The sequence below is a fragment of the Sorex araneus genome, chromosome 4, assembly GCF_027595985.1.
Source record: "Sorex araneus isolate mSorAra2 chromosome 4, mSorAra2.pri, whole genome shotgun sequence".
Lineage (NCBI taxonomy): Eukaryota > Metazoa > Chordata > Mammalia > Eulipotyphla > Soricidae > Sorex > Sorex araneus.
The window spans coordinates 1,342,567-1,365,087 of NC_073305.1; the positions used below are offsets into that span (position 1 = coordinate 1,342,567).

At 54.3% G+C, this 22,521-nt stretch overlaps 1 protein-coding gene across 2 annotated transcripts in view; it reads left to right on the plus strand.

Moving 5' to 3' along the window:
* LOC101545784 (contactin-6) overlaps positions 1 to 22,521 on the plus strand; it is a 195,391-nt gene that overhangs the window by 139,866 nt on the left and 33,004 nt on the right. For both annotated transcript variants that reach the window (XM_055135884.1, XM_055135885.1), the window contains exon 12: positions 8,636 to 8,763. In XM_055135884.1, coding sequence (XP_054991859.1) covers positions 8,636 to 8,763 — 128 coding nt within the window. The remainder of the gene's footprint in view (positions 1 to 8,635; positions 8,764 to 22,521) is intronic.

Here is a 22,521-nt window from a genome sequence, read left to right on the forward strand (position 1 = left end):
CTGGAAAGGCCCAGCAGGTCTGAGCTCAGCCACCGCGTCCCGGTCCGGGGAGGCTCGGCCTGCCGCCCGCGGGTCCTGGGAGCTGAGCAGAAGGCGCTGCCGGCCCCCACCCTGCGTCCCTGGGCAACCAGTCGGCCAGAGACCACTTGGTTGGCCCACCGCCAGCTGCTCCTGAACAGAGAGGCTATTTGGCCGCGTGACGTTCCCTGAGTGGCTGAACTAGTCCGTCCCACGTCGGTCTGGGGGTGGAGGAAAAGCTAAGGATCTGGGGTCGTCACAGTTGAAAGCCACCTTTGCATTAACCTCTGAGGTCATCGGAATCTTTGGAGAGTTCCAAGAAATGAAGAAGCTGATTATCACTTGCTGGCCAGTCTGGCCCTCCGTGCTTACACTGGCCCCTGACACCGCTCCGTAAGGCGTCACTTGCACAGTCGTTCACGTGGGGACCACGAGGTGCTTGACCCCGAGAACACAGGCTGCGCTCCGTGGAGTCACACCTTCTGGGTGCACCAGTGCCTTCGAAGTGCTATGTTTGTGGGGGCAGGGGTTGCAGGAGGTGGCCTCCAAGAGAGAGAGAGAGAGAGAGAGAGAGACAGAGAGAGACAGAGAGAGACAGAGAGAGACAGAGAGAGAGACAGAGACAGAGAGAGACAGAGACATAGACACAGAGACAGACAGAGAGAGACAGAGACAGAGACAGAGAGAGACAGAGACATAGACAGAGACAGAGACAGACAGACAGACAGAGACACAGAGACACAGAGACAGAGACAGAGACACATGTAGCATTCCTGCATGTGAGAACATGCTTCTGGCAGTTTTTTTTTTTATCGTGTTTATAGCCCAGTAGCATGTGGCAAGCCTGGACAGGCTGTGCAAGATATGGAAGGTTCTAGATGCACAGTGGAGGCAGAAATGAGGGATGAGCCCAAGAAATGTGGTTCCAGGAAAGACGGCATTGGGGTGGGGGTGGCAGGGTTCTCCCCCCACGGAGTCTCCCCACAGGTCCAGGGTGGTCCCTGGGACCCCCGGGCGGCCCAGCGGGGCGGGTGGGTCAGGCCCCTGGGCCACAACCCCCAGGCAGGGCCTGCAGACATCTGGGAGGACTTTCCGCAGTTCGTTCCAAAGGGACAGACAAAACCAACGTGAGTCACAGGTTCTAGAACATTCTGGAACGTGCTTGCTCTAGAGAGGGTTTCTGCTGGGGGTGACGGCACGGGGTGGGGGGGAGGCGAGGATGGGGTGGGTGACAGCGCCCGGCTGCTCTGACCCTGGCCCTTCTCAGGGAGGACGTCTGTCCCTCGGGCACTTTCCCGACTGTGATGGTCTAATTTGGGTGCTAGACCGGATTCCCATTAATCTGCTGAATAAATCTTTAAATTTGCCCTGGCCACAGGTGTGAGGAATTTTCTGTGCACAAATGCTGTTAAATCCACTGAAAGGGAGCTTTATTCTGGTGTCAGTGAGCAGACTTTCATATTTACTTGTCTGAAGACCATCCTAGATTTTTTTGCAGTTTTAGGAAGTAAGAAATTAAAAAAAATCTATCTTATTAAATGACAGTGAGATTAGCATAGACTTTCCAGCTTAACCATAATAATCAGATGCTAAAATTATGAAATGTAATATCAATATTGGATCTAAAATGGATTCCAGTGGGACATTTTACCTAAAACCTAAATTGTGAAGAGCCAAAATTTATACACATTTTTCTTCTTCTTATCTAATTCATTTCAGTCCAATCTATTTTACATTTCCTAGATATCAGTAAAATTAGACACTCAATTAAAATTTCATGGTCTACGGTATTATCTTTAGACAGAACTGGAAGCAATTTCTAGTTAATAATCTTACTATAAAAATAGAAATATTGCTCTAGTTATGGTGGTGAGAAATTATAATTGCCCCATGTCCTAATTTCTCTGAATTTAAGCAGTTCATCTCTCCTATGTCCTCCAACTTCTCGGCACGTGTTTGTTGGTATCGAGTTAGGGATCCTTCCTTGTTTGCCCTTTAGGAATCCGAGTCTGTGTTCTTCATCTGTTATTCGCTCTGGAGCACTGGAGCACTGTCGTCCCATTGTTCATCGATTTGCTCGAGCAGGCACCAGTAACATCTCCATTGTGAGACTTGTTACTGTTTTGGGCATATCCAATACGCCACGGGTATATGCCATGCGGGCAGGATACTCTGTAGCTTGCCAGGCTCTCTGAGAAGGACAGAGGAATCGAACCCAGGCCGACCCCGTGCAAGGCAAGCGCCCTACCCGCCGTGCTATCGCTCCAGTCTGTTACATTGGGGAAACTGGGGGATCGGGAAGGTTGGGTCCTGTTGGATTGGATCAGCGGTTGGGCTGACAGGCCCCCGAGCTCTGTCGTCTCTAGGAAGTGCCCTGAGCCATCCCGAGAGCCGGGGTGAGAGCTGGAGTCCGCCCCAGAGGCGGGACCTGGCTCTCCCCCTCAGGAGTGAGGGCCCGCAAGCACGTGGCTCCGCCGTGTCGCTTCCCGGCCTCTGCCTGGCGCCCGTCCCTCAGAGGGGCAGCTGTGGGCCGGGCAGAGCGTGGGTCCTCCTGCCCTGCAGGACCGTCCCTGCGCCGAGAAGCTGACCCGGGCCCAGCAGTCCGGACGTCTCCGTGAGCGTCTCTGTAACCAGGACGCTTCCCTCGGGGGGCAGCTGGCTTTTCTGCACTTTCCGTTTCCCGACTCATAAGCCTGCCCCCGCCCTCGGGTGCCGGCTGGGAACCAGCTGTGGCACCTCCTCTCCCCTCCGGGCACCGCTGGGGCAGGGCCCCGCACGCCTCTGCCCACTCTGCCCCCTTGCAGAACCCCACAGCGGCCCCAGCCCCCGAAAGGGGCCCAGCAGACAGTGGCCCCCGGTCACGCACAGGCTCCACCCTGCCGAGCGGTTTGTCCACCTTGGGAGCAAAGGCGGGAGCACCACAGAGCGAGTCTCCTGCCGTGAGACACTCGGCAGCCAGCGAGGCCTTTCCGGAGCCCCATGGAAAGAGGTGATGCCACTGCGGCTCAGGGCGTGGGCAACGTGCCAACCCCTGGCCCCGAGAGGGGAGCTCCGGGAGGCTGAGACGGCCCAGCGGAGTGGACGTCTGAGAGTGGGGACTCGAGGAGGATTCACGCCTGAACTGTGAGGAGTGGGCGGGAAGTCCGGGGAGGAGACGGCCCTCGGGGACGCCAGCCCGCGGCTTGGTGCCTGATGGTGAGGGGAGGCCACTGAGTCGGCGGCAGGAAGGGGAAGGACGCGGGAACCAGGCGGAGCCCAGGTGGAGGAGGCTGGGAGTCAGCCCAGCGCTTGCTCACCGGAGTCAAGCCTTGTGAGGTCCCAGTGCCGCTTCTGAAGCAAAGAAGGGACCTGGTCACTGGCCAACAGCAGAGGCCAGCAGGGGTGTGGACCCTCGGACTCAACACGCAGGATGGCCCTGTGCCCACCGGGACACTCCCCAGAAAGGCTGTTCAGACTCCCAGCTCCCGGGACGGTCGCTCCATCCTGAGCACTGGCTGTCAGGGCTGTGGGGGACACAGGGCCACGGCCTTTGGCAGGAGGAGAAAACAGGTCATTCTAATTTATTTATTTATGTATTTATTTATTTATTTGGGCTGGAGCGATAGCACAGCGGTAGGGTCTTTGCCTTGCACACAGCCGATCCGGGTTCGATTCCTCCATCCCTCTCGGAGAGCCCGGCAAGCTACCGAGAGTATCCTGCCCGCATGGCAGAGCCTGGCAAGCTCCCCGTGGCGTATTTGATATGCCAAAAACAGTAACAATAGGTCTCTCGATGAGAGACGTTACTGGTGCCCGCTTGAGCAAATTGATGAGATGATCATATGATTTGTTTTTTATTTTGCTGAATGTTATCACACTTTTTATGTACATATGTTGGACTATTCTCATATGCCTGGAACAAATCTCACTTGGTCATGTTGTATGACTCTTGTACTATATTATTGGATTGGGTTTGCTAGCACTTTATTAAGCATATTTAAATTTACGTCCATGAAAGATATTGGCTGGGATTGTTTATTATGATGATTTTGTCTGCTTTCTGAATCGAAGTTATGTTAGCATCGTAAAATGTGTTTGAAAATACTCCCTCCTTTTCAATTTACAGCGTGATTTGTGAGGGGAGCATCCACTTTTGCTTGAAAGTTTAGTAGGATTCACTAGTGAAGTCGGCTGGTCCTGGGCTTTGCTCTGAGGGAGCGTTTTAAATTTCTCTCTCAATTTCCTTACGTATATTTTCCCCTCAGGTTTTATGCTTCCTCTTTAATCCGCCTTGGACTGTAACATGTTTCTGGAAAGTGTCTCTACCTCAGGCACTGTCCAAGTTGCTGCCGCGTGATTATTCATGACTGTCTGTGATGACCCTTCGTGGTGCTCACAGTTCCCCACAGATTTATGTTCTATTGCCTATTGGCATCGTTATCTTAGAATTAAGTCTAAGATTAATCATTATCACTGTATGACTGTCACTGTATGACTGTCACTGTCGTCCCGTTGCTCATCGATTTGCTCAAGCAGGCACCAGTAATGTCTCCATTGTGAGACTTGTTGTTACTGTTTTTGACATATCAAATATGCCATGGGGAGCTTGCCAGGCTCTGCCGTGCGGGCGGGATACTCTCGGTAGCTTGCCGGGCTCTCTAAGAGGGATGGAGGAATCGAACCCAGGTCTGCCACGTGCAAGGCAAACACCCTACCTGCTTTGCTATCACTCCGGCCCAAAGTATATAATACACAATTTAATGTGTTTCTTAGCTCCTGCTTTCTTCCCCGTGACTATGTTCTGTGTTGGTTATCCTTGCAGAGTTTCCCTGTGTCACGAGAACGTGATGTTTTGCACAGCCGAGCTTGTGGGAACTTGGCTGTACTCAGTTTTCAGATGCCAGAAAACCTTCTAAGGATCAAAGATAAAATATTTCACCCGTTGTTAGTATGTCCTTTCCAACACTCCAGATTCCACTTTGAAGTGTTTTCTAGAATATTCTGAAAGGATAAAAAAGTCAGTTTTGATAATTCCTTATGAATGTGACAAAAACTGTCACCAAACTTGTCTCTGTTTAGTGCAGTGTGATCTTAGTTGCTAATTTTTTCTCCACTGCTCCTCCATCCCTTCCTCCCTCTCTCCTCCTTCCTTCCTCCCTCTTTCCCTTCCACCCCAACTCCCTTTCTTCCTTCCTAAATCCCTCCCTCCCTTTCTCTCTCCCTCCTTTCTCCCTCTCTCTTTCTCTTTCTTTCTTCCTTCCTCTCTCTCTTTCTTTCTTTCTTTCTTTCTTTCTTTCTTTCTTTCTTTCTTTCTTTCTTTCTTTCTTCCTTCCTCTCTTCCTTCCTTCCTTCCTTTCCTTTCTTCCATTCTTTCTTCCTTCCTTTCTTTCTTTCTTTCTTTCTTTCTTTCTTTCTTTCTTTCTTTCTTTCTTTCTTTCTTTCTTTCTTTCTTCCTTCCTCCCTTCCTCCTTTCCATCCTTCCTCCCTTCCTTCTCCCTTCCTTCCTTCCTTCCTTCCTTCCTTCCTTCCTTCCTTCCTTCCTTCCTTCCTTCCTTCCTTCCTTCCTTTCTTCCTCCCTCTCTTTCTTCCTTCCTCTCTTCCTTCCTTCCTTCCTTCCTTCCTTCCTTCCTTCCTTCCTTCCTTCCTTCCTTCCTTCCTTCCTTCCTTCCTTCCTTCCTTCCTCTTTCTTTCTTTCTTTCTTTCTTCCTTCCTTCCTTCCTTCCTTCCTTCCTTCCTTCCTTCCTTCTTTCTTTCTTTCTTTCTTTCTTTCTTTCTTTCTTTCTTTCTTTCTTTCTTTCTTTCTTTCTTTCTTTCTCTTTCTTCTTTCATTCCTTTCTTTATTTCCTTTCTATTTTTTTCAATTTATGTTTTTTATGTTTTTTTTACCCCCGCCCCCCCCAATTTATTTATTTTATTGAATCACCCTGTGGAAAGTTACAAAGCTTTCAGGCTTATGTCTCAGTTATACAATGCTTGAACACCCGTCCCTTCACCAGTGCACATATTCCACCACCAAAACCCCAGCATACCTCCCACCCCCCACCCCCACCTCCGCCTGCATAGCTGATAAGTTTCACTTCACTTTCTCTTTACCTTGATTACATTCCATATTTCAACACAAAACTCACTATTTTTGCTGGAGTTTCCCCCCCCCCCCAAACACAGCCCTGCCTAAAGGAAGCATTTGATAATTAGTTTTTCCATTGCTGAGAATGAAGAGATATGAAGTCGTGCAGCCACAATAGAAGCCGCGTGGTTTGGGATTTCTGTATTTTAGTATTTTAGTAACTAAGTCCAGGGAGGTTTATGTCAGAAATTGCATCATTTCCCTTCCCGGGGCAGCAAGGGGCTATGGCTCAGTTCACAGTCTAGAGACATTTCTGCGAGCAGCTGCTGGAACCAAACGTAGTCTAGCTGGCCTCCGGATCCTGGTCGACCAGCTGCAGAGTGACCACACGAACATGTGGCCACCTGGGTCACATCTCGGCAGAGAGTGCTCCGGTATCGGCCCCGTCCCGAGATCACGCACGCGTCCCGCTGTTGCAAGCTCAGACCTCTTTTTTTTTCTCCCTTCCCGCACCTCCAAGTTTGTACATCCTTAATGGTCCTTATAAATATATCCTTTCTTTATTCCCTCAGTCATTTTTGACAAGCCATGCTTTGATATTTGATGCAACTGTAGATTCTTTTATTTATTTATTTTTTTGCTTCACTGTTCTGCATAAAATTAGAACTTCAAAATGTTATTACAGCACCATGATTTACAAAGTTACTCATAGTTGAGGTTTAGACACACTCTGCTCCAGCACCCACCCACCGGGCTCCCCTCCCCCTCCCCTGCATGTCTAGTCCCCAACCTTGGCTGGTGTAATAAAATTAGAGCTTTGGTTAGTTGGTTTGACCCCAGCTATTGTGAGAATATCATACGTTTTGCTATGTTTTACTGACCTATTTGTGAAAGAAGTAAGTTGCAATATCCGTGCTGTTTTTCACCATAACCTTTATAGGTGAAATGACCCTGTCCGTATTCGAGGATCCTAGGGAGAGGGGCTTTCACTCTCCTGTTTTTAATAAGTGATAAATAAGTTTGGTTACAAGTTTGTTTTCATTAAGCATTTAAACCTAAAACTTCTGTCCTTTAATGCACATTTGAATATCGGTCTCATGAAAAGCATCAGGCTACTTAGAATAGAAACAGTTTCTACAGACCGAAGCTCAGTTTACAATGAATCGACCACTGCTTCTCCGATGTAACTGCACTTACAAATCACGACTGACTCTCTCGTGTGATCCAGGGAAGGAGGGTGCGCTCAGGGTACGTAAAACACATTTTGCATCCATTTCCCATCTCGTGGTTCAGTGAAAATATATTTAACCTATAAACATTGGCATTACTAGCTGGGAAATTGTCCGGTGGCCTTTCGGTAGCGCCAGATGTATTTTCAACATTTACATTGTTACTGGCAACAACTCGATGTTTCTATGTTGCTGCTTCTGAGGTTCGGAGGTGGTCTGTGCTCCCCGCGGTCTGTGCTCCCCGCCCCGGGCCGAGCGTGGGCGCTGACAGGGTTCTTCTGGACTGGGGGCTGTTCCGCTAGCACATGACTCCCTCTCTCCTTGGCGGAATTCAGCTTTAGGGTAAATTGGACTCGAGACTTCTCAGGAAGCAAACAAGGTGTCAGCTGCGCGTGTGAGGAAAGCTGCAAGGTGACGCCTTCCAGGGCACGTGGCCCCTCCCACTCTCGGGTGGTAAGTCCCGTCCCCAGCCCTGCGCAGACCCCAGCCGGCTGACGGTCTCCGTGCCTCAAGCTGCGTGACTCTTGTCTGGCCTCTCGTGAGCAGTCACACGTGCCTGTCGGTGGCACCGCCGGGTCCGCCTGTGACTGTCCAGCTCTGAGGGGTCAGTGAAGACGACCAGGATCTGCGTCATTTCGCCTCCCCCCCGTGAAAGCTCGCTGGGACGGTTCCTGCCCCCCGTTGCCTGTGTAGCCCCGAGGAGCCGTTGCTCCCCCAGAGCTACTTTTAACTCCCCCGGCCCAATTCTCAAGACACACATTTCGGCACATGCTTTCGGTTACGGACTGAGTCTCGTGGAAAGATTTGATGGTGAGCTTACCAGGAGCCTCCCGGCGTCCCCAGCGACGGCACTCGGCAGCGTGCTCCGGGCCATTGCGGAACTTCCTAGGAAATTTCCAGAGCTGCGTTTCCCGGGAACGAGGGGGCTGAGCCCGGGGACAGCAGCCCGGTGGGAGGCCCGGAGGCAGCGTGGCCGTCTCCTGCCCAGGGGGCCCGTTTGGTGTCTGGAGGCGTGAGCAGGGCCGGTGCAAACCCGTGAACACTGGCTCTCTCGGGGCGTCTTCAGCCACGGCTGGCCGCTGCTTCTCAGAGCAGACAGTTGCGTTTCTCACTGGCCCGGCCACTCAGCGTCGACTCACGGGTGCGGGTAGGGTCCCGCTGTGGCCTGCAGCCCACAGGGACGCCCACAGTCCGTGGACTCAGTCTGGCTCTCGGCGTGGACGGGCGTGGAGGGCCCACGGCCCTGTGTGCCCCCCGACCACCACTGCCTTGGCGTGCTCTCCCATACAAGCCAGAGGCTGCCGGGAGCCCTTCGCCCCTTGACCATGTGTTTCCTTTCTAGAACATTCCTCTCGGAGGAAGGCAGCCTCAGGATACAGAACGTGACCAGGTCGGATGCTGGGCCCTACACCTGTGTGGCCGCTAACCAGTTTGGCGTCGCGCAGAGCTCAGGCACGCTGATGGTGAAAGGTACTGGACCCTCTTCCCTCTGCCTAGTGGACACTGGGGGGGGGGTCTGCGCGGCCCCTCACCCCAGAGAGAGACCTAGATCACAGGCTGCATGCAGTTCATGTCACAGCAGCCAGTGGACAAAGGGCCGGCAGTGGAGCCGCTGTCTGGGCAGTTAGACAAGCCTACACCTCACACACGTGAATCTCCGGAGACCCCTCTGTTTGGGGCGGGGTGCTTTGATGCAGCCCGTGGGTAAGGATTCTCCTCATTAATTCCCCCACACTCTCACTTAGCAGGGACGCAATTCCCCGGGAGAGCGGCTGAGTGCATAACCACTCCGGTTCCTCGTCAGCCCCAGGGCTGCCCCAGGGAAGGGCTGGGCCTCTCGCATAATTTCTAATAAGCAGCTCATATCAAGGAGAAACATGAAATCTAAGTGTCTGTAGTGAGTCGTGATGGCATTCCCATCACGGGAGACAGAGAAACTCACCATTTGGAATCGGAAAACAGCGACCGCCCTGCTCGTAAACTCGCATCCACTCCAGCGTGCTCCGTCTCTCGCCAAGGGACATTGTTAGGGCCAGGCGTGCGGCTCCCCCCCTCACCTGCTTTGCTTTATTGAATCTCAGCTCGTAAAACTAGTATGTTCACTGGCGGTCATGTCACGATTACCATTTCATTGCCTCTCGGATGATAAAAATGGCTGTCTTGATACAATAGTTTGAGAAGCTAATTAAGCCCAAATGATTAAATCGAGCCATTGGTGCTTTATCATAATTTCTATTAAAGTAGATATATTCGATAAAAGGTCGGTAAGTGCTGCACTTCAACTCTTCTTTAAAATGTCTTATGGAAAATAAACACCCCCCTTTATCCCTGACGATAACTCTGTCAGCTGACATTTGTCTGAAGTTCTCGGGGCCTCTGACGGATGGAACTCATGTCGGAATCCGACCCAGGACAGTGGGAAGCGTTCACCTCCTGAGGCTTGTCCTCGGATTTCAGACACGGGTGGACTTAGTGTTTCAAGCATGGTTTGCTCTTCCTCTAATAATTTTTTGGCAATGCCTGGAGTCACTTTGGTGAGGGAGTTTGGTGAGGGAGCAGGCCTGCCGGGGGGAGGCGGGTCACCTCGTTCCAAATTAAGAACGTGCGAGCCGGCTTCCTGCCTCGCTGGTGTGGCATTAATCCAATGTGATGGCGGGAAAAGAGGCACCGCCAGTAGCTCCCCCAGAACTGAGACATCGGGGAGAGGAAGGGAAAGGGAAAGGAGAGAGACGGCGGCAGGAAGAGTCTCTCCAAGGAGGCTCCCTGGAAACCCCCTGCTCCGAGCCAGACTAGGGCCTGATGCTGAGTCCGGGTACGGGACCCTCTCGCCCCAGACGCAGCGGGAACAGGCCTCGGCAGAGCGAAGGAGGCAGATGGGCTCTTCCCCTCAGCCGCTCTCGGGCTGGTGCAGCCTGGTGCTGAGGCCCGCCGTGAACCGGGGGGGAATCGCAGGGGTGTGAGCAGCAGAGCCTGAGAGCGGCAGGGCCCAACCTGGGCCTGGCAGCAACCTTGAGAGCTCCAGCCCCAGGCTTGCTGGAAGTGGCCCCCCGGGAGGGCAGGCGGAGGGTCTGCAGTGGGGCGGCTGGCGTGGATGGCGGTTCCCAGCAGCTACTAGACCAGGGCTCTCTCCTCCCAGAACGCAGCAGCCCGAGGTATGCGCGCGCCCATTTCCAGATTTCTCTGCCGGCAGTAGTGAACGGAAATTAAGACCAAGCGACAAAGAACTCACCATTAGTTTTTCATTTTTTCTTTCCATTCTGTTCTTTGTTGCTGTGTTTCTGCCAGCTGTGCGCAGGGCTCTGTGCTTCGGGGTCATTCCGGGGGCCGGGGACGCGGGGTTCCCTCTGGGGTGCCGGGCCCGAGAGGCAGGTCAGCTGTGTGTACCCGCCCTGCAGTGCTCCCTCCAGCCCACTCCCTTCGCTTCTTTAGCTCCTGGGGCACCTTTGTCTTCTTGTCTGGCCCCACCGCGGATCCTCCCTGCACACCAGTGCTCCCTCTTGGGCAGGAATCTAAGGAAGACAGGGGTGGCGCCGAGCTGCCGTCTGTGTCTGCCGGGAGCGGAGGGCGTCGGCCCAGAGCTCGTGTGCAGGGAGCCCCCCCCCCCCCCCCGGCACCCCTGCGCAGGGTTGGGATTTTCTCCTGGGCCACCCTGTGCAGCCGGTGGCTCCGGGGATGAACAGCTGTTTCTCCAACCCCCGGGGGCTGTTTCTCGCAGGCAGACCAGGCGGGCATCCTGCCGGCCCTGCGGAGACGAGCCCTTCCTGGGCTCACAGGCACGGGGCGTCCGTCTGCTGCCTCCCTCACTTGCATCCCGAGTTCAAAGTGAGCTGCCTTGTTCCTGGGGGCTTGGGGTCTGGGGTCGGGGTAGGCGTAGCTCAGCCTCCATGCAGACTGCCGGCGCCCTCCCCGGGGGGACGCAGAGGGATCACTGCCAAGGGAGTGTTCACTTGCATCACTTGTCTTCCTGTTGATCTTCGATTTGCTCGAGCGGGCGCCAGTAATGTCTCCATTTGTCCCTGTCATGTGCTAGTGTAGCCCATTGATACCTGCTCGCTCCAGGAACAGGAAGAGCCTCAAACCGTTCATCCAGGCTTTGACGGAGAAGTCTGGCCATCTCGTATAAGGGGGTATTCGTTTTATTTTTAAACTCTCAAAGCTTAACACTCCCAGTCCCCAGTAATAGCCTAGAATGTGTATGTCTGGTATGTGGCAGAGCCAAATTCCATCCTTCACATCCCACAGGGGCCCCCAGGCCCACCAGGGGTGATTCCCGAGGGCAGGGCCACACCCTCGAGCACCACAGGGCATGGTCCAAAAAACATTAAAAAAAAAAATCTAATGCTTTTACCTAGGAAATAATCTCATTGGTGTTCACGTAGCTCAGCCATTTACCTCTCTTAAAAGCACATCAATCCGTGTGTGTGTGTGCGCACGCGCATACAATGGTCTGCGCGTGTGCACACACACACACACACACACAAGCACACACACGTACCCACTTTCACACCTAATTGTCATCATGCAGCCAAATAGGATTTTATTTCTCAAACCAGAACCAGCACGTAGTGACCTTCCCGGTAATCGGCTGGTAAGGAGCAAATGAGAAATTTCAGTAAAGCCGATAAAAAACAATCCTCTCCCTTTGAATTTACTTATCAGCCGCAGTCATGCGAGAATGTCCTTGTGAGATAACATGTAAAAAGATAATAGTTACAAGAGGAAGATGTTCCCCAGCTTAGTTCTTAGCTGATAGGGTTTATCTGCAGGGGAGGCATCGAGTCATCTGCGGGGCCTGTCGGGAGATCCGATCTCGCTCCGCGGCAGGGAAGCTATTCCCGCGTCGGAGGGTGATTAGCCCCGGTCTCGCGAGCCCCACGCGGGCTGAGAGCCGCGCCGTGCGGGTCCCCGGGCCCCAGCGGGCAGGGCGCACGCCGGGCAGCTGCAGGGTGTCCGTGGCTGAGGGCATGACTCAGATCACTCCGGAGCATCCACCGAGAGGTGTATGAAAATCACATCAGAGGGGAAATTATTTGATCTGGCATTTGGAAAATTATTAAAAAGCAGAGTAACAGCAGGCTATAAAAATGATCTTGTTTGCAGGCAACATTTGTTTGTGTTCCCCTCTGGAGAAGTTTGGGATGTTCAATTATAGGCCTCATTGCTCCAGCATTATTTTCAACCGAAATGTCGGAACTTGGAAAAGCATATCTAATGTGCAAATTAAGTTTATTGCTGCTCATTTAGTTGTTTATTCTTTGTGATAGAAGTCTTTATTATAGCCGCACACAGAGTGGCCCATCCGTTCTCCCCAGCAGAATGAGGGCACGCACCGGCACGGCTGCACCCCCGCTCCGCGCGGCCGAGACAGGGAGATAATTGGAGGCTTTCTGGCTATAAAAGGCACTTTAACGGATTTGAGAAGCCGAGCCCGGCTTTCTGGAGACGCCGGCTTTATTGAGTCAACCCGAAGCGCAATTTCAGAGAGATGACAAGCCACGTCGGGCCCCATCTGCCAGCCGCCCCTCCCCCAGCCCACGGTGCGCTGCTGGAGAGACGCGTCCCGGCTGCTCACGGGCCCTGCGGTGTCCCCCCCCTCTGCAAAGGCAGGTGAGGGCGTCGCGACAGAAAGGAAGAGGCTGATTTGAAAGTGACTGATACCGGCGCCTTCAGGGAGGGAGTGGGTAGGGGATTTTACAGGATCCGGAGGAAATCCTCTTCCCTCCGAAGCTCACTGGGGACAGTGCTCTCTCCTCGCGCGGCTGAAAACCGTTGGCCCGGCCAAGGCCGGCCGTCTTTGTCACTGGGGTGTCTGGAGTCCTTCGTCTTGTGTAAAGGAGCACTGAGCAGCGGGCACAGGTGGACGTGTCCAGGTACTGTTGGGGGAAACTGTTCCCCATGGGGATTCCTCGGGAGGGAGTCGGGCACACGCCCTTTGGCCCTGAGACCCGCAGGCAGAGGGCGGTTGTCTGGGGCCTTGGGACAGGGTGTTTGGAGAGACCAGGGGGCCGAGGAGGAGGTGAGGGACAAACCTCGTCCCTCTGTGGCCGGGGACAGCCCGGTGGCTTCCTGGGACTCCTGCATCGGGCCCCAGAGAGTAGGACCGGCCTGGAAAGACAGGCGCGGCCACGGCCACCTGGGCTCAGGAGGACACACACCCAGGGGGCAGGGGGCCGGGTGTCCTCAGGAAGGGGCCACGGGCTCAGGTCTGGGGGGACGTCGGGACATTTGCTGCTCGAGCCACTCTGATGGCCCAGCCGGAACCTACCGGATGCGCCTTCTGTGCTTAGTGAGGAGAGAAAGTCCACTTGGCCCAGGCAGACATGGAGTGAGGATACGGGTGCGCGGAGAAACCCCCTCCAGGAGCAGCTGATGGTGTTCACTGTGTTGCCAAACACACACACACACACACACACACACACACACACACACACACACATTTTATAGAGGGTCTCGGCTTACGACAAAGTCCAGTCACAGGAGTCCAGCATCGTGGGCCGGCCACTGCTCCTTCTCGGCTCTGCCCTTGTCCAGGCCCAGTCCAGGCTCGAGGCTGCAGCTGGGAGGACACGCTAAGCACACGCGACAGTTCCTGTGTCCTGGCTGCTGAGTGAGGCCCAGGGCCGGACACCCGGTGCTGGCCGGCGCCCTGTCCTTGCCAGCTCTGCCCAGAGACCCCCTCTCGAGAGGCTTCGTGCCAGGGCCGCCGTGCAGGGTCTGGTCTGTCGGCCCCAGTGCCGTCACCCTGCGCCACACCCCGGCCCCACCCCCGACACCCTCCACTGTCCAGCACAGGGCGACGGGCAGGGGCGGGTGGACACGACGGCCGTTGTGAAGACACGCGTGGGGCTGGCAGAGCTCTTTGCCCCGTGGACGGGCAGTGATGTGACCCCACGCGAGGGGCAGAGTGCGTGTCCCTCCTCAGCCGGGGCTTCTCCGGTCACTGCACGCTGCGGGGACGTGTCCTCCCGCTCCCCTTCCCACGCCAGCTACTCCCCCAGACCCGCTCTGCTGCTCGGCACGCAGGGGGCTTTGGCCGGACCCCCGCCAGTGTTGAAGTGTCGGTAAGGTGCCCCGTGGCAAATCCACGGTCACTGAGACACCGGCGGCCACTGGGCTCCGCTGGGCCTCGGCTGGGCGAGAGGCCGGGCACCCCCCACCTGGGAGGCTCAGAGCCCCGCCCCGTCGGAGGGGGCAGCCGGGTTCCGTGGCCGTCCCCGAGGCTGGACACGGCGGGTGCTCGGAGCTCGGTGGAAGCCTCGGGCCGCGCTGCCCACCTGCCGCCATGTCCGTGTGCTTGCTGGACGCGGCTCACTTCTGAGCCTCAGCCCTGGAGGCTCCATGATTGCTCTCCCCGGGCGAGTCTCTTTCCTGCTCTGCTTGTTTCTGTGGATTTGACGTTAGTTCATCCCCCGGCTCGTGCCGCCGCCTCCAGGCAGCTCTGGGGCTGCGAGGGGCTTCCACTCCGGCCGCAGACACCCTTGTTCCGGGCCAAGGATCTTGCGGCCAGGAGGGCTGCCAGGCCCTGTCCTCGCTCGCAGACGTCCGTCTCGCGCCCTGGGAGGGGCTGGGGCGCTGAGCGGGCGGCCTTGCTCCGGGGCTCGCGCTGTGGACATGCAGCCTGGGTCTGGTCACTCCCCGGTCCCGTCCCTCCTCCCACGCAGCTGGGTGACCGCTCACCCCCCCCACACACACACACCACGTGCCCGGGACCCTGAGCCCCTCCACGGCCTCCTCAGCTGCTCTTGCTGCCCGGACCCCGCCCTTCCCGGCGCCTCTGCCTGCTGCTTCCTTCCCGCGCCCCGAGCACGGCCGCTAGGGGCCCCTGCCACTCCCCGCCGTGCTCCTCCCACCCCGTCTTTCTGAGCCCGCCACACCAGTGCTCCCGTCCTTGAACCCGTGCCTGGGCTGGGCCGGGCCGTCGTGTCCCTCACACTTTGTTTCCGCATCACAGTGATTCCTTGTTGGTTTTCTTTGCCGTTTCCCACGAACCGTGTGACCCCCCTAAGTGGGGGCCGGGCCAGAGTGGGCCCCAGCCTCAGGGCACTGTCATCTGCCTTGGGGACGGAATCGCGAGAAGCCCCACCAGCCCGTGTCCGTGGAGCCCCGCGTGCCCGTGTCTGTACCCGCAGCTCTTCCCTGTGGCGTCTCTGTGGCGTCTAGGATGTGCCGACAGAGCAGAGAAAGGCCCTCGAGTGACGCCCGTCCTCCTCTGAGGGCCGCCGGCTCCATCTCGGCTCAGACTCGGGAACGTTTGTTCCCCAAAGAATTCACCGGAGTTAAAGGAGCAAAATTCTCAGACTACAGCGGCCCTGGATGCCATTTCCTGGGTGCTCTCGGGACCGTGTGCAGGTCGGCGGCTGAGGCCACCCGGGCAGTGTCAGGGCAGATGCTGGAGAGACGGTCATGTGACCAGTCCCAGCGCATGCTGGCGTGACTCCGTTTCCTGTCTCTTTGGGTGTGACCAGGACAGTGTTCTGGAAGCTTCCGGGCAGTTCCGAGAGGGTTTCCGCCTCTGCCGGGCCCTGTCCTCTCCTCTCCCACACGTTGTAAGAGAAGTGTGTTGAATCAAGCTGTTTTCATAAGATTTTTATCTCACTGAAAGAGATTGAAAATGGCAAATATTAAAATTCTGAAGTTCCATGAATATTTCATGAATACTTCTCATTCATCTTTAGCATAATCCTGAAGAAGTGGCCAGCTCTCCCCGGCGCGGGCGGCGGGGAAGGAGCACCCCTCCCTGGGCGCCGACACTCGCGGTCCTGACCCGTCTTCTGGGCTTGGTTTCCTCAGTGCTGCTGAAGATGATAAACAGGAGTTGAGGAGAGAGTGGTGTGGAGTCCCTGCAGTCAGAGTCAGTCTGACCCGCAGTCAGAGCGGGGCCCTGCGTCCTGCACCTCCACACCCGCCCGGCCCCCTAAGTCCATCCCGCACCCACTACGTTCTCCAAAACCCACCGTGCAGAGAGGAACTTCCTGCCATCACATAACTCTACCCGTGCTGTTTCCTTGAGACGGGAGAGCCTTCAGACAGAGCAACAAGGCCGCCTATAAATGTGGCGACTACTCCTGGATCATTTGCTTACATTTACAGGATCATCACGTAACTGTGTATTTTCGTGCTAAATAGATACACATGCACCTGCACATCATCCTTTCAATCCTGAGAATATTATTTGCAAACAATGTTTCTCAGGTAGTCTATCCTGAGGGGTCAGGAGATGGCGGTGCAACTACCACCTGGCCAGTAGGTGACCAGGGTGGACCCAGGACCCCACAGGTCCCCTGAGCCCACCAGGACGGTCCCTGAGTGCAGAGCCAGGGGCAAACCTGAGTGGGTGTGCCCCTCAAAAGGAAGAACTACCATGAGATACACTGGGGGTTGTTAGAGGGATTTAGAGCATTTCATGGCCTAATAAGAATGGAAAACTTAGCACTGAGAAACACTCTGATCTTTGCTACACTAAAACCCCGCACGGCTTCTCAGTGCAGGTGCAGGAAACAGGGGGAGTTCGGACACCTGATGTTCGCGTGCATCTTGATTGTTCTGAAGCCTCGGTAACCGGTACCACTTACTGGGTACGTAATCCGAAGTCGAGAAGTCAAGGCTCTCTGGCCACCGATTTACACGCTCGCATTTTCCTCCTGCAAGAGATTCTGGGCACAGATTTCAAAACTCACAGCAGCGTTGCTCAGAGCACAGGAACTGAGCTCATGTCTGAAAACCCACGGGAGAAGGGAGTTCCCAGAACCCTCGTTCCACCCCCCCCCCCCCCGCCTCCCCGAGGCTGCATTCCTGGCGGCAGGACAGAAGTTCACTGTGTGTGTATGCATCTGTGCTCACGTGGGCTGGTGCCCCATCACCCAGGATATGTGCACACACGTGCTCACGTGGGCTGGTGCCCCATCACTCCAGGATGTGTGCACATGTGTGTTTACAAGGGCTGGGTGCCAGATCTCCCCAGCACTCGCCCATGTGAGGTACTCTACCTCCAGGCCGCAGCTCCAGACCCAGAAACACACAATTTGAATATGCTCTTCAGGAAATTCTTATGCACCATAAAACTTTGAGACCACTGGCTTAGACCCTGTAATCACTTGTATCACTTGTCATCCTGTTGATTTCCGATTTGCTCGAGTGGGTGCCAGTAATGTCTCCATTTGTCCCTGTCGCGTGCTAGTGTAGTTCAATGATATCTGCTCACTCCAGGAACACGAAGAGCCTCAAAACGTTCATTCAGGGTTTTGAGGAAGAAGACTGACCATCTGGTAGGTGGGCGGCCACATGGTCTTTTGACGTCCTGTGGAATCTGGTTGGTAACAGCTCAGTCCAACAGTTATCTCTGAATCGCTTGTCCAGCCCATCTGATTTTTGACTCCTTGGCAAAGGAGACAGCTTCCCTGATTCTTGACCGTTGATGGAGATTGGAACTCCGGATTCCTTCTCTCACTTGAGTGAAACGTGACACTCCAACCATAGCTCTTTCGATTCCTCTTTAGGATCCCGGAATTACATTCTCATCCTGTTTGTGTAGGACCCAGGTCTCTGAGGCATATGTTAGTGCAGGAAGAACAGTGGAGTCTTGTGTGCCTGGAACCGGAGGTTCTTTGTCCTCTTAACCATTTCTTCGACGCTCTTGAAGGTATTCCACGCTGCTCTCTTCCTCCTGTGCATTTCTGGCACTAAGTTGTTCCTCATGTTGAGTTCTCAACCCAGGTACACATAGCTGCTGCATTCGGAGATGTTCATTCCATTGAGAGCAAATGGAATGTCAGGGACTAGTTTGTTTTCCATGAACATTGTTTTGCTGAGATTCAGCTGCAGTCCAACCTTTCCACACTCGCGGTCGAAGTCGGCCAGATTTGTGCGGCTTGGCTAATGTTTGGTGTTATGAGAACAATGTTATCAGCGAAGAGGAAGTGGTATAGTTGCCGACCATCTATCTTTACTCCCATTCCTTCCCATTCCAGTCACCGCATGATGTTTTTGAGAGTGGCACTGAAGAGTTTCGGTGAAATAATATTACCCTGCCAAATCTGCCTCTTCATGTCAATGATCACTTCCTTGTAGAATGGTGAGATCCTGGTGGTGAATTCGTAATACAGCTCTTGGAAGATCTTGATGTACTGAGTTTGAACGCCCTGTTTGGCCAGGGCTTCGATGACCACTTCAGTCTCAACAGAATCGAAGGCCGTCTTTAAGTCGATGAACGTTAGACAGAGTGGCATCTTGAACTCTCGCAAAACTTCAATGAGTTTGGTCACCGTGTGGATATGGTCTATCGTGCTGAATCCCCTTTGGAACCCGGCTTGCTCGCATGGTTGTCCTTCGTCTAGTGCTCTGCCTATTCTATTCAGGATGACTGAGTGAACAACTTGTAGACGACAGATAGCAGGCAGATTGGGCGATAGTTGCCGATGTCGTGGATGTCTCCCTTCTTGTACAACAGAACGGTCCTGCTGGTTTTCCACTGAGACAGAACCTTCAGACAGGTAGCGTGTGAAGAGCTGACCCAGTGTATTGATGAGTACTGGTGGCAGACTCTTCAGGTGTTTGGGTCAGACCTTGTCTGGACCAGGTGCTGTATGCGTCTTTACCAATGAAATGGCATGTTGGATTTCAGAAGGGAGGACGTTGGGAACGACATATCCATCCTGCGGAATTTGGTATGTGGGCAGGTGGACGTGGCTGTCAAAGAGATCCGAGTAGAAATCATGAATAATCCTCTCCATTGCCCTTCTGGAAGATGTGATAGATCCATTAGGACGTGGGAGGGCAGTCATCTTGGTCTTGTAGTTGGCGAAGGACAGGCGAGCATTGCAAATACTTTTCCTGGCTCCTGCTGCACTGGCCAACACTGCTGCTCTTCTCTCTTTGAGGTCTTCCTTTATTGGCTTCTCTGCACAGCTTTTCGAGCTCAGCCATTAGCTTATGGTTACCTGAGGCTCGTGCCAAACCAAGTTGATGAATGAGCTCGAGAGTTTCCAAAGACAGGCGTCTGTTTGTGGCTTTCCCACTCTCGGCATTCTTCGAACAGTCATGGAGGTGCTGAACCAGTCGATCATATTCTTCGTCGATATTGTCAAAGACATCATCTTCCCATGTTGCCGCAATAGTGCCAAAGAGCTCCCAGTTGGTGGTCATTCTGGGAGTTCTCTTCTTAAACTTAAACTTTGCAGACCTTTCTTCCTGCTCTGTGAAGTAGAATTTTGCATGAAGGAGATGGTGGTCCAATCCCATTTGGAATTTTGGGACAACAGCGACATTGGTCAGGCAAAACCTATGATTGAATATTATGTGGTCAATTTCATTGTGGAACTGTCCACTGGGACTGTCCAACATTTAGATTCGACCTTCTGGAACTGTGAGTTACCATGGATGGTCTTGGTCGACATGATTGATTCAGACAGTCTCTCACCCTGTTCGTTCCATTCTAGGCCATGGTTCCCAATGTGGAGTTCTTCAGGTGACCTTCTTGGTCCTATCTTGGCATTAAAATTACCAACAATGATCTTGTAGAAGGTGTGATCTTTATAGAACTTCTCCAGCTCCATGTAGAAGTTCTCAATTTCTTCTTCATCATAGTTGGATGTTGGTGCGTAGACGATGAAGCTAGAAACTGCCGGCAGTGAGCCACATCTATTCAAGCGTAATCGTCCGATTCGGGTTGTTAGGCATTTTTTTGTTGTTGTTGCTTTTTGGGTCATACCTGGAGATGCACAGGGGTCAGTCCTGGCTCTGCATTCAGGAATCCCCCCTGTTGGTACTCAGGGGACCATATGGAATGCTGGGAATCGAACCCGGGTCGGCCGCGTGCAAGGCAAATGCCCTACCCGCTGTGCTGTCGCTCCAGCCCCCTCAGGTTGTTAGGCAGTTGAATGAATCAATGCTCATGGCCAAGTTCGTGTTGACAAGGACACTGACACCACCAACACCTCTGTTGTCGCATGTTCCGAGGAACAGTTCTTCTCCAGTGTCGAAAATGGCGTGATGTGATCGATGCCTTCTCGTTTCAGTCAGACCAATGATGTCATACTTGATCTTCTGCACTTGCACCATCAGGTCCTTGATGGATGCTTCCGATGCCAGCGTATGTGCATTGAAAGTACAGACAGTCATTTTAGTCTTTCTTCATTTTGGCAGTCTAGTTAGTTCATCCCTGAGATCTTATCAGCCTCTCCTTGCTCATCCTTCTTAACGCTGCCGTATTGGGGGTTCTCTCGGTGTCAGGCAGATGAGGCCCGTTTTGTTACTGTTTTTGGCATATTGAATACACCACGAGTAGCTTGCCAGTCTCTGTCGTGCGGGTGGGGTACTCTCGGTAGCTTGCTGGGCTCTCCGAGAGGGATGGAGGCTTTTAGCGCGGCCTCCAATCACCCTTACAGATATTCCCATGGTTCACACCGTATTTGAACCCCATCAAATATGATGCTGAAATTATGGAAAATGGGTATTGAGTGTCTTATGGTGTGTAACGTGGCCGCAAAGCGACTGCAGGGTCCAGAAGGCAGTTTACAGCATGGCGGTGGCTGGGCAGTGGAGGCAGTGGAGGTCGGCTGGTGAGATGTTTATCTGGCGTGGGTAGGGTGGGCCTGGGTGTGATCCCTGGAGCGCCAGAGATTGGAGGAGGCCGACAGAGGATCTTGTTTCCGGGTCCCGTTGAGCCTGGAGTCCAAGGTCGAAAAGTTCTGCCTTACCTGGTTCTGTGGGCTTCGCTCATGCGTGAGGTTCGGCCCAAGTGTCCGGAAAGAGGCCTGGAGCGTGGCGGTGGCTGGGCAGTGGAGGTCATGGAGGTCGGCCGGTGAGGTATTTACAGAGACCCTGTAAAAATAAGCACAAAACAGTTATTTCGTGAAGTAGTTGATAGATATGTCAAGACTCGGCTCTCTGGTGACACAGTAAAATGGTGCTCCTGTCTCTTCCCAAGGGGTCAGCGCAGCTGAGTCCATGGTTCAGGGCGGTGTTGGAGGCCCTGCCCACCCCTGGCTGTGAGAGCCCCTGCCCGCCAGGGAGGACCTGGGCACGGCTACTGCGTGGGGGAGGGCACACGTGCTGGTCTGCCTGAGGGAGGGCACACGTGCTGGTCTGCCCTCGGGACAGATACTGCCTCCAGAGAGGTTGTGCCTGCACCCCTGCCCCACCCGTGGGGCTCTTCTCAGCCTCCGATGCCACACGGTGTGTGACCCAGGCCACAGGCCAAGACAGACCCCTCCTCTGTCCCCCTCCCTCTCTCTCCCTCCCCCTCCCTCTCTCCCTCTCCCTCCCTCCCTCCTTCTCTTTCCCTCCCTTCCTCTCTCTCACTCCCCCTCTCTCTACTCTCTTTCTTTCTCTCCCTCTCTCTTTCCCTCCCCTCTCTCTCCTCTCTCTCCCTTTCCCTGTCTCTGCCTCTCTCTCCCTCTCTCTCCCCTCTCTTTCCCTCTCTCCCGCTCTCCCTCTTCCTCCCTCCATCTCTCTCCCTCCTTCTCTTTCTCCTTCTCTCTCTTCTCTCCTGGGTGCTGAGCCCACTTGTCCACCAATGTGATATGTAAGAAATTGGCGATGTGATTTTTTCAGAGAAACTTCAGAAAGAGAAAACATTTTCTCTCCGTATGGAAGGTTCCATTTCTATGTGCCCCTGGACATCATCTGCCCTCGACGGGGCGGTGGGGGGGGGTATGAGAAGACTTGGACCTGGATACGGGTCACCCCACCAAAGGATGCTCGGGACGTCTCTTCAGAATACTCAGAATAAAAGTGACAGATCCCCGGGGTCTGGGGCTGAGATGGAGCACGCGGGTGGCGGATTGTTACTGGAGCGTCACCTCCACGGGACCCTGTCATTAACAACATTGCAACCCATCACACCTACGCTTTTAAATTAGAAAAATGAAATGTCTACTAGAACATAGGAAAGGACATTTAAAAACTCTCCGAACACAAAGGCGTGTCTGACAGGGGTGGGGCGGGTTTCTCCGGGTGTCGGGCCGTGGGCCGTGTGCTTTAATCCCCACAGCTGCCGGGCCTGTGCTCAAACCCTCCTTCATTGCTTCTCTCTTGCCACGGCCACCCTGGGCTGGGTATGGGGGTCTCTGCAGCAGAGACGCGGGTCAGTATTCTGGGGCTTCTCTTGCTAAGCGCAGTGGACACGGCCTCCTCGGGGTGGGCCCCTCCTCGGGGCTCAGGGTCTCTGCGGTGGCGGGAAGAAACCACGAGAAGACAGAGGAACGCCTGGAGGTCACCTGTTAGAATCAC